This window comes from Sinocyclocheilus anshuiensis, unplaced genomic scaffold (genome assembly GCF_001515605.1).
Source record: "Sinocyclocheilus anshuiensis isolate Anshui unplaced genomic scaffold, SAMN03320099.WGS_v1.1 scaffold255, whole genome shotgun sequence".
In the NCBI taxonomy this organism is placed as follows: domain Eukaryota; kingdom Metazoa; phylum Chordata; class Actinopteri; order Cypriniformes; family Cyprinidae; genus Sinocyclocheilus; species Sinocyclocheilus anshuiensis.
In genome coordinates, this window is record NW_015549578.1 from 113,917 (window position 1) to 126,644 (window position 12,728).

General features: G+C 34.7%; 1 protein-coding gene and 1 pseudogene across 2 annotated transcripts in view; both read right to left on the reverse strand.

The window, feature by feature from the left end:
* Positions 1-3,297, reverse strand: part of LOC107657552 (tumor necrosis factor alpha-induced protein 2-like) — a 30,218-nt pseudogene extending 26,921 nt beyond the window's left edge.
* Positions 3,298-5,681: 2,384 nt separating this feature from the next.
* LOC107657554 (protein phosphatase 1 regulatory subunit 14A-like) overlaps positions 5,682-12,728 on the reverse strand; it is a 12,162-nt gene continuing 5,115 nt past the window's right edge. The window contains exons 2-4 of one of the 2 annotated variants that reach the window (XM_016445692.1): positions 6,884-6,964; positions 6,490-6,522; positions 5,682-5,940 (exon numbers count right to left, since the gene is read on the reverse strand). In XM_016445692.1, coding sequence (XP_016301178.1) covers positions 5,806-5,940; positions 6,490-6,522; positions 6,884-6,964 — 249 coding nt within the window. In that variant the 3' untranslated portion in view covers positions 5,682-5,805. The remainder of the gene's footprint in view (positions 5,941-6,489; positions 6,523-6,883; positions 6,965-12,728) is intronic. The other variant, XM_016445693.1, reaches the window with a different exon arrangement.

Sequence of the window (12,728 nt, forward strand, 5' to 3'; positions counted from 1 at the left end):
AAACATCTTTTTTCTTTTTTTTTTTTTTTTTTTTTGCTTTTGCAGCTACTCACTTATCTTCTGGATGCACTTTCTCATGTCCACCTTGACCTCCCTGCTAATCAATTATAAGATGCATGCTATATTTTTCAGTTGAAACCGAACAAGGACATCACATACTTGTTCCTGTTGATTGTCAGGGGGCAAAACGCACATCAGGAAACCACAATTGGCGCCACATCTAAGACGAGAACTAAATAAAGAGGCACTGTATAAAGAGAATCTGCAAACTGGGGTGAATTCTTGGCTTGGGGAGCAGGAAATAGCACCACATAACATTAACTTTGTCATTGTCGTGTGTTTGTTGGTGCATCCTTTGCTCCTGTTCTGCCTACGATGTTCACCTTGGCAACGTTTCAAATATTTCTCAACAGCCCAATTGATACAAAATCTGGCCCATGTTTTATTTGATGTGCTTTAGCAACATTTTGTGTTTTTCAGATTGATTTTTGTAAAATGTTTGTTTGACCAAACATGATGATCCCTTTGTGAGGGATCCTCTTTTTAAAATCTAATATCACATGTTTGTATATCATTTATAAAGACCCATACTGGTAAAAATACAATTATTATAAATATGTGTAAAATATTTAATTTCTATGATTTATTATATTATTTATCTCTTATTATTTTATATTTATTTATTTATTTATTTAAAAAGTATCAGATTATAAAGTATTTATTTATTTATAAAATATAATTTATAATGACCCATATATACCGGTAAAAATACAATTATTATAAATATTTATAAAGTATTATGTGTAAAATATTTTCTTTTTATTATTTATTCTATTATATATCTGTTATTATTTTATATCTATATTATTTATTTATTTAATATAAAATAGTATATTTTATTATAATAATGAAATAATGTGTTATAATAATTACATTGTGTACATTTTTACCCGTCATTAAGTGTACAGTTAGACATGCATATTTATTTATTTAGTAATTTATTTAAATGGTATACTTTTACATTACAAAAATTACATATTTTTAAATTATAATAATTATAAGTAGTGTTAAAAACTGATTTTAATTGCATAGTTCACAATATTTTCAAATCTGCAAAACTTGTGTATTTAAATGAGACATACATATTTATTTATTTCAATAATTATAAATAGTGAAAAATATTATAATTATATCATTTACATTATTTTTTAAATGTGTTTAAATAAAGACACTACAACTGTTTTTAAAAGGGGCTCAAATGTCTGTCCATTGCTAAATGTAAAGTCCTACTGTGATTACAGTACAACACACTATTCTTGGTTTCTCTCCCAAAGTGGTGTGCTCACAGTCACATCCCTGTTTGTCACCACTATTATGCAACTTCTTGCTGGCACCTTAGTTAAGGGTCAGCGGGGTATGGTCCAATCAGAGCCTGCCTGCATCCTGCAATGGTGCTCCATATGGACCACAGGAAAAGCCCTCTGCATCTGTGCTGAGAGAAGTGCTCTATGTCATACCACTAGAACAGCAGCCCTGACCACAGCGAGCAATCAGCCGCAGCCTTACTGACATGCTCCAGCGTGGTGGATGCCAGCAGAGGAACAGGGGTTATCCTTTATAGGGCCCATTTTAGCTGGTAGCATCCTGATTCTGTTTCGGTGTAGTGTGGGCATCTGCAAGCGGGAATGGACTGGATTGACGTCACAAGTGTAACCTTTTACATTGAGCGGGTCAGGTTAAAGCTAATTTAAGAGGTTTGTGGGGGAAGATATCAGTCAGCATTTGAGGAAAGATTGATTATGGCATGGCTTTGTCTATCCCAGGGTTTTATGGTTGTCATGTTATTGCTGTACATGTGTTTTCTATCATCAGCATTGTCTGTTTACTCTTGGCACAGGTGTTGTTTTCACTCACTTGAACATGCTCAGAAAAAAAGTACAAAAGCTGTCGCTGGGGCATTAATTATCCTTTCAAAAAGTCAATGTTGATGGTACACATCAGTTGTACATGTTATACACATGTTATATATAAGCACTTTTTGAAATGGACAGCTTTTGTTTTTCTTCTCTCAACTTATATTACATTTTTTTATCTGGTTTTGTTATATAATGAATGTTAAATAAAAAAAATATTATGACAGTATGATGTTGAACATCTTTAATTTGAGTGTTTTTATCATTTTAATTAAGATGATGTAATTTAAATAATTTTGGTTATATTACATAATATTACCTGGAAGTTTGCTGATGCCCCCTAGTGGGCCCCGGCCCCCAACTGAGAACCACCGTTCTATGGCATATTCATTTGAGAACTAGCAGAAACTATTCAAATAAGGCAGCTGCCTTTGTGGAAACAAACAAACACACAAATCCTCAAAAGAGAACAAAACTACACAAGGTCAAAGAACATATAAGCCAGACTAAATTAAAAAACAGTTCACTTATTATTCAAATAAATTCATACTTCTTTTGTTGTTTATTTAAGAAAAACAAAAACACAGTTTTCCGTGTCATTTAAATGCAAATTAATTTTGCATATTGTTAGGCCTATGCAATTCAAGGTAACATGAAAACATTTTGACAGTTTGATTTTGGGGATTTTTGTTGTTCTTGTTATTGTTTAACATTTTTAGTATCAGTTAGGTCCCCACTTGATGTTCAAAGCCAAATCTGAAGTGAAACTAGTTGAAACCCAGCTGATTACAAAGACCTCTATCTTTGATTTCTGTCCACTGTTTTGAGACGAGATGTCCAGAGAAAGTGATTTCATAAGAATCAGTACCTGACACATGTGAACATCATAACATAGACGATGCTAAATAAATCAAGATGTACTTAGTCATATTCCACAGTCATAAAGATCAAAACCACTTTCCAGTTTTGTATATACAGGAAGCGTACAAAAAGTATGAAGACTGAAGTATACTTGGCATATCATTGGCACCGAGACCTACACAACATCCACTCAGCTCACCACAACATCAGAATAACCTTCTGCACCCAAGAGAAACAGCTGAACCCCATGACATTTAAACTACTATTATTAAAGTACAAAACGTGCCTCCACTTGTCATTTCAGCAATTTTGACCCTATGAAAAGTCAGAAAGCCCTGTCAAACCAGAAAACCTTGTTTGTCTTCTTACCTTGTTTGACAGTGAAGCGATGGTAAATCCCTAAAAGACTCAGAGCAGGGACATTCCAGTGTCCCAGAGGTTTTGTATCTGTGTATGTGTTTGTGTGTTAGTTTGTCAGGCAGTTACTGTAAGTGTCCAACTCGGAGAGTAGCTAACTATACATGTGCTGCCGTCCAACTGAAAGTGCGTCCGAAGCCCGGGGCTAGCTATGGTCACTCAGTTGTTTTGGAGCGCAAAAGATGATGCTTTTTCCTCAGGAAGCCGGCCATCCCCTTTCCTTTCCACCAGCTCCGAGCTTCCCCCACCACCTCTTGGGCCTCTGGGATCATGGGCACTATGGCTCCATTGATTACTCTGAGAAGCGTGGATGCAGTACAGTAGTTTTCTGTTTATTTATTTATTGACTGGCATGGATATGTGTACTTTTGACTAACATGATTGGTCATCATTGGTGTGTGGTGTGAGGGAAGTAGATCTGAGTGTGTAGGAGTCCACTGTCCCGCTCGGCTTTTGTCTGGAGAGTGTTTGTTGATGCTAAACGTCCTAACACATCTGAAGGTGTTTATGGGTTGAAAAAAGCAGGGCAGACTTGCCGGGTTGCTGTGCCCGGGTCAATGAGTGCACCTGCACCGTCTCTGCGTGGGGTAGTTTGTTTGTTTTCTTACAGCAAGACTCAGCATTGTATTAGACCCACGGATCTATAGAGGCTTTGATCAGCACTGTGGTAATCAGTGCTATTCATGTTGTTTACATCATAGGAACAAGCATGATTTTGCTGCTTGAAAGAATTTGCACTGCTCTATCTGAAAAGCAATGTTTCTCTTGGTTTCTTTTATCCCTTTGTTGACAGGCCTCACCGTCGACATGGTATGCTTCTGATATAGCATGTGTTTACAAAATGTTAACTTTGTACAGAGTTAAAAACTGCCATTCATGTGTTTCCATCTTTCAACAAGCAATACTGCTGATTGATTGACTGAGTAGTTGTTTATGAAAGCTGAATAAGAGCTGCAACTGAATGCCAATGTCCGTGAATGAAACTATTACAGTGAAGATATTAAATTATAAAACATCTTCTGTGCTGATTTTTAATAGTAAATGGTTTGTAAGTCAAGTGAAACACATTTATGTTATACAATAACATATACAATAGCTTGTGTAACCAACATATCTTAAAACAGATCCTTGTTATGCACAGATGCATTACTGCCCTCTGCTGTCTTTTTCAGAAGGTGAGAAGATTTTTTTTACAGGATAGCTCAACATATTTTGTTAGATAGATATATCCATAATTTATCCTGAAATTTCTTAATTTATCGTAAAGAAAAAAACACAAACTCATAAATCTGTCATTATTTAAATTTGATTATGTGTGTGAAATTAAAGGGTAGAAAATCAAACCTGCAAAATCAAATACAAGCACAAAACTATTTACATTTATGCATAATAAGTACTTTAGTAAATATAATAATAATAATTAACAGAAGACATACAGTAGATTTATAATTATTTTATTTCATAAAGATATAACGGGCTGTATACAGCATTATTTATTTCTGTGTTCTTTAGCTGGAGTGTTTTTGTTTCATTTAAGATGAAGGGATACCAAAAGATAAATAGCCCATTATTATTTTTTTGCTCAGTTTCACATCATTATAAATACAAAATAAAACAAACAAGTAAAACAAGCAAGGGAAAAAAAAGCGTGGCACTCTGCCACTGTACAAACAAACATACTGGTGAATTATACAAACTAAATACAGAGCTAGACGAGGAAAACTCAAGAATTCATTCAAAATGTGGAGTCATACAATAAATTTGACCAGCTTGAGTAGTTCATATAGTAGCAGCAAACATATTAACAATACCTTATTATTTTGTCACAAATCAGCCTTCATTTCTACTGGGAAAAAAGCTTAAGCTGTCAGTTTTAATTTAATGAAGCATATTAAATTCAGCACTGATATAAGACTTTTTCCTGAAAAATTATTTAATCCTGCAAAATCCAACCACATACATAAACAACACAACAGGGAATTACTGTAACTGATTTGAAATCGAAAAAGCACCTTGCAAAAATCTTTGGTCCATTTGTGGAAAAACTAATTGGTTCAGCAAAATAAAATAAAAATCTAATTTCATGAGAAAAATCCTTTACATGGGTCAGTATTTCAAAGGAAAAACTCTTTAAAATGGCTGTTATGCACTGAACAAATTGTTTTCTCAGGTGACCTAAAAATTCGCTAAATTAACTTTTTACTAAAGCCAAATAAGTTTTTTTTATATTATCAAATAAACCTGACTATATTGGGTTATACCAATGAAAGCAATTTTAAGGGATCAGGTAGAAATAATTATTTAAATGAACAAATACACGTTCATTATGTGAAATCACTTCTACTGTAACAAACCATTACAGACAAATTTATAATTGTTTACAATTTAAAAATTATAAAGACAACTTGTCATAGGTCCATGCAGTGGTTAGTCACTGAGTGTTTTACTCTGAGCTTTAGGCAAGATTTTTACATAAATATGTTTATAGGGTTTTTCTTTCTTTTTTTGTTTTGTTATTTGACAAATTAAAGACAGCAACATGTGCTGCTGATGCCTTGATGTGAAGCGTTTTTAATACAGGAGACTGAAGAGATGTAGATGTTTGAGCAGGTGCTCAGTTTCTCTCAGTGTCAGGAGAGCCCTGGCAATCAGGGAAGATGTGAAGCTGGGGATGTTCAATCCCATTGTTGTGAAGATCTTCTTGTTTCTGCAAACCATGAAGTTTATTCACCAATTCTGTGATGAAGACCTGATGAAGACATGGAGAAAAGCACACCATCAGAGAAGAATCTTTAAAGACATGATAAATATGTCAGTAGTATCTGACTGAAAACAACGCAACTTATAAAAATAAGACCTGAATCGCTTTTAAAAGTATCGACTTGTCAATATAAACTTCTCCAATTTTGTCAACAGAGGGCAGCAAAGGACGATGCAATGGTTGTAGCCCAGATCTAGAGGTTTTAGCTGGTTAGCATGTCTCATTTAGCCCCTACTAGTGGTTGTTGTAACTACATCATCTGGCTATAGAAAGCATGGAGTAAAAATATTTTATTTTTCTGGGTATTATCCCATAACACAAACATGTTTTGACAAATAATTTTGTCTATTCATTAACACTCACTATTTCCTGCATCGTGACAGTGAGTCATTTTTATGTCTACAATAAACTTAAACACTTGCAGGGGGTTATTTCGTTAAAGATAAAACACTAAACCTAAGTGTGGAAATTGTGTGATAGAATTATAACATATGATTAGCAGAAGGGAGGGAGAGAAAAGGGAGGTAGGTGACATACGTCTGTGTTGTTTCCACAGGTATGAAGAATGTCCTACAAGAAACAGAAATAGAGAGATTTTAATAAAGAGCATGACACAGATCGTGTCCCTGCTGAAAATTGTATTTTTAATGGTTGGATGGTTAATGCTGGTTTGATTCTGTTCTTGCAACCAAAGAGATCTTGCTAGTTAACGGAATAGTTCTTTAAATATATTCATTTTTTTCTAAAACCCTATGGGTTTCGAACTTATGTGGAAAACAAAAGAAGAAATTTAAGAAGAAGAAGAAATTGCTCATAAAAGTAGTTCATATGATTCATATTTCAGGGGGAACTGTTCCTTTAAACTAATTAAATAAAACCACATACTGGTGACCAGTAGGTGACCGCATCAGTAGTTTCAGAAAGCAGATACCTTAAGCTTCTGCATCCTTTCTTCATCACTTTGTAGATCTAGTAGCTCGTCAATGTTCACTTCTTCTGGCATATCCTCTTCCTGTGAGGAGAGAAACAGTCACATTTAAAGGGGTCATATGATGCCTTTCTCTTTGGAGTGTTACAAGCTCTTGGTGCATAAAGAAGATCTGTAAAGTTGCAAAGACTAAAGTCTCAAATCCAAAGAGATATTCTTTATAAAAGTTAAGCGTCAACCACGCCTACCTAAAACGGCTCGTTCTAACACGCCCCCACATGTCTACGTCACGATGTGGGAAGATTTTCATAGCGCCACCCAAATGTTCACGCAAAAAAAGAAGGCGTAACTTTTATTCTCGCTGTAGTTTTGTTGTTGCCGCTGCCGCCATGTCGCCATGTTTTTGCTGGCCCTTTGTTAATATTATTAGAAAATAGTAGAAAGATTAGTTTAAATTGTTATGCTGATGATACTCAACTATATATTTCAACAAGACCAAATGAAATTTCTAAATTGTCTAAGCTAATAGAGTGTATTAAAGATATAAAAGATTGGATGACCAATAATTTTCTTCTATTCATTTTGATTAAGCCTTTTCGCATTTGGCTCCTAAACTCTGGAACAGCCTTGCTCATATTGTTCGGGGCTCAGACACACTCTCTCTGTTTAAATGTAGAGTAAAGACACATTTCTTAAGCCAAGCATTTACATAATTCATCTAATAACCTTGTACTCCAGTTATATCTAATCAAATGCATATTATCATTCCTTGCTTGAAATGTTATGAACAGTAGCTACGCTAATTATTCTCTATCTGGGAATCCCAAGGTAACTAGAGATTACACAAGATTCAGTCTGGATCCAGCCTCTTATGAAGATTTGAGATGACCCAACACCTGAGTAGAGATGACGCCAACCCTCCGAGGACTTCAGATGACCAACCTTGAACCGATATACAAAACTACCACATTGTCCTTACATTACTATCATTATGAACACAACATATAATCATTGTTGTTAATCATGTTCACCATCTGTTTGAATGCATGTCATTAACTAACTGCATGATTTGTACTATCAAAGAACTGTACATCTCTGCCATATGGATATCACTTTGACATAGTCACCACTGATAAATTGCTCTTAACTGCAATGTAGAAACATTCTTTTTCTGTGAAGCTGCATTGCAATGATGTGTATCATGAAACACATTATACAAATAAACATGAATTGAAAGAAATGTGAATTGAATTTCGAGATTCTCGATCTCTGCTATTTACTGTCAATTACCAAAATAGTTTGTTAGTGAGCACCACTAAGTTGAAATTTTATGTAACAGCAGCATCTCCGCATGTGACAAAAAGCACAAATCTTATTGGCTGGCCAGTGTTTTTCGCAGTGCGATTGAAAAGAGAGAACACTTTTCCAACATTCTCCATAATTAATAATTATATTTTAGAATACATTTTTGTAATTAATTAATTAATTAATTAATTAATTAATTAATTAATGTATTTATTTATTTATTTGCACCGACAGCATGCAAATGTCTGTGTTGATCTGAACAGATACTGTACTAACAGCCGCTCATGCAAATTAAGGCACAGTCATATTTTTGTGAAATTTTGCAGACACTGTCCATTGTCAATAGTTTCGCAATGCATGAAGCACCATTTACTCAGAGGTCACTTGAAACCCAGCAGCTTTATATTGGTAAACACTGTGAATTTGCATGTTAAAAATTCAAATTTAAACCAGCTGTGAAATTTGTATGGGAACATTTGTGGGTAATATCCCTTATGTAAAATTCCAGAATGATGAAGACCAGAAATGCAAGCTCATGTGAAGAAGTCTTTCATTAGGCTGCTTTCCAAAATTCAAGTTTGAATGTGTGTCTAACAGAAGATCAATACGTCACGTGACCTCTTAGCAGAATTAAAAGAACACAAACTTTAAAGCTGCAGGTTTGCAGCATTGCAGGAAGGTGAAGTAGAGCGTATATTTTTTAATTTAGTATTTATTATTGGTTATATGCTGATTTTATTTATTTTTTTTAAAAGACACTACAGCGTATGATGTCATATCACAACCATTTCAAGAAATTTAGCATGCTCAAAGTCTAGTGTAACCAACACTTAATTCACTCATGGTATTGCACCATACAAAGCTAAATGTGGCACTCTTAAAATGCATATAGCAGTGAATTTCTGCACCAAAAATTTGTCTAGGTGTGAAAAGACCTTTACGTTTAAACCTTACTTTTCATGTAGTGCATATATCCTAAATCCGACAGGCATCATTTACACTTTTATTTTAAATATTTAGTTCTGGATCTTTACCTGCTCATTATTGGTAAAAAAAAAAAAAAACATGATAAAGTATGCTAAAATCTGACTACATCATTAATGCATTAACTATTAGTGTGAACAGAGCATTTACAATTAGACTTAATCCAGGACTTAATAAAAGAAACTCACAACTGTTACATGCTCTTGTAAACAGAACAGTTGCATTAGATATGCACATTCAGATGTATTCTCACTTGACTGCCCACCACATAAATCAATGAATCCCCTGCTAAGTTGTCTCTAAATGTTAGAAGTCATACTAAATGAGAACAGTGATGAAATCAGATGGTGCCATAGCATACAGGTCCACACAGCATTATAGAGCTCGAATCAAAGTATTATCTCTTGCTCCATTCAGCAGCTGTCAATCTACCAGACAGCTGTCACTCAGCACTAATCTATTGTGTGGGAATTAACAAGTCCCGCCCTTCCCTTTTATTCAAACCACCTCAAATACACTTCCAGATAAAGCAGACTACTTATTTACGATACTAAGTGTCTGCATTGATTTTAAAATCGTAACTGCAGTGGAAAAATAATTTCTAATAATAGGAAATGGTGTACCTGAAAAAATACAATATATTATTTCTATCTATTATACATTTCTGCCATATGTATATTAACTGACAGTCACCACTGATAAGCTACCACTAAATATTGTAGAAACTTAATTTGCTGTAAAGTTGCTTTGCAACGATTTGTATCGTGAAAAGCGCTATACAAATAAACTTGACTTGAATTGAATTGAATTATTTATGATACACACCTCTGTTTCAAGAATGATGCAATTTTCACTTCCCTTTCTATTGTGGCTTGGTGCCTTCGAAAATAGGCCAAGGTCAATTTTCAGATCCTTCCAGTAAATCATTTACAAAAACAAAAATCAAGCTTGAAACCTGCCACCCTCCAGAAAAGCAGAATGAAAACATCACAGCATATTTTCTTTTAATATATGCCAATCTGCTAATTTATTTGATCCCTTGATGACCTCTGTGCTTGATCTTAAGCACAAAGGCTGTGATTTGATACAAATTCACTGAAAATCAATTTGCAATGTTTGTAAGAAAAGTATTAATGTCTGATTAATTAACAAAACGCTCAGAACAGGTTCAGATGATTCATGGAAAAGATTTGAATCAAGAGATTTCAGTTGTATGAACCACTATTATGATACATCTGTGGTGCTTTTGGAATCTTTTTTTTGACCAGTACAATTCTTTTGTTGTTCCACAGAAGACAGAAAGTCAAACAGGTCTGAAACAACACAACAAATTTTTGATTTAAATGAATAGTTCACCCAAAAATGAAAATTTACTCACCCTGTTTTGAATAGTTTTTGGACTGTTTTCGCTTGTAAACGGTGCTTGATCTGTGCATATTTCTCTCCTGATTCAGACAAAATGACTTTTTCACTGGAGAAAGCAATATTATGGATAGAGGACATTTTTGCGGAAGAAACTTTGAAGTTTAAAATATAAATCCAGCCTTGATTTACATTTGTAAATCCAGCCTTGTATATTATAAACATGTAGCTTTTCACTTCACATGGCATTAACTGATGGTTTGGAATCATGTGGGTTACTTGTGGATTACAGTGATATGTTTTTCAGCTGTTTGGAGTCTCATTCTGACAGCACCCATTCACTACAGAGGATCAATTGGTGAGCATGTGATGACAAGTACAAACTCATCTTGGATTTGAAAATTTGTATTTTTGGGTGAACTATTCCTTTAAGGATGAACTATCGCATTAATCACAAAAACTAACTAGAACTGATATGACCTAAACTAACTCACAACATAGAATGTGGTGGGATTCAGTCTAAACTTACCAATTTAACACCAAGAACTACAACTGCGTTAAAATTATTACCAAAGCTCCAAATTTCCATCAGCATGGTGTAAATCCACACAGCAGATTATGAGCTGGTCATGCAAGCCAGCGTGTTTCCTGATAAGGTTACGGATAACTACAGGGAACAGGGCTGCATGGGAAAACTTTCAATATCCTGAAACTAACACCACCGTTGAAAGGTCAATCAGAGAAAGATCCATGCTGAAAGCCCTACCAGGGCATCAGTGACCTTTCTTTTAACTCCAAATGCCACTGAAATGCTGTGAAACAAACATAACCCTTCACATGCTGAACATACAGAGCAAACATATATGTGCCTTTGCTTTTGAGTCATTCCTAAGCAGAGAAGGTTTGCACATTCAATGGAAAACTGAAAATTAGTATATCAAATATTATTTTAGACATAAATTCCTTAAAAAAAATAAAGAAAAGAACTACACAATTCATCAAATATGCAACGGAGAATGCTTTTCAATAATCAATAATCTTGAATATTTATATGTGTAAATATTCTTGTCAATTTTGGTTGGTCATGGATTATTTAAAGCTTGTCTCTGTAGTAATTCCCCAAAAACTCAAAACATTTCTTCTGACGAAACATGAGTTCTTTCACCTTTTACTGCATGCATGAGCGCTGAGTGAATCACTCAAACTGGTTTAGCATCAGTCGGTCCCCCTGGGCTGTGATTCAGTCTCTATTAATTCCAGGCCAGTAGCTAATGGGTAAGAGTGTGTTTTTTTCCTGTACTCTTTGAGTTGGGCTGTTTCTTTTCTTCTAAGTTTCTATGCCTTATTAACAGCAATGACCCTAATGCAAATGCCCATCTCCTGTGGCTTTCTGCAGGCATTTATATTTGGAATGGAAGACTGAGAATGTGACGAATGCTCATAAAACAGTATTTCCAAACATTATGTGTCAAGACAAATAGTCTGACAAGTAAGGCAAGTTTTTTTTTTGTTTGTTTTTTTGTTTGTATCACTGGTGTTTGGTACGGCAGGCATGATAATTTTTATTGCTCATTCCTAGGGCTAGGGATTTTAACAATCGTCCTGTTTGAGCTACGATTTTGTGCATGCAATGAAGTCAACGGGGTCTTATGTCATTTTGGACCCCCCAATAACTTTCATTGTATGGACAAAAAATGTTGTACATTCTTAAGGATATCTTTTTTTTATGTTCCAAAGATGTAAGAAATTTTTGGAACAAATTAGGTATAAGTAAATGATGACAGAATTTCCATTTTTGGGTGAAATTAAAGGAGGTACCTGAACCAGATCTAGAAACCAGTGGCTGGTTGCGTTTTGACTAGCCTTACAAGTCAGTCATTTAATTGTTTTTTTTCTTTAGGACTGGCAATAACTTTTTTTTATGCCAGTTACAGTAAAATGTAGATTGGTCTAATTTGAATCCTAAAAGTAAGACTGATTACTCCTAGACTACTGCTAGTTTGTCAGACTAGTTCTTAAGACTTTATGCAACTGGCCACAGACTTGCAAATGGACTCTTCAACTTAGCCCAGTAAACCAACACCTAGAAACCACCCAAACACCCTAGCAACCACATAGCTTTACGACAAGGGGAACGCAAGATGACTTAAAGGGATAGTTCACCCCCCCCCCCCCCCCACCAAAAAAAAAGAAGTTT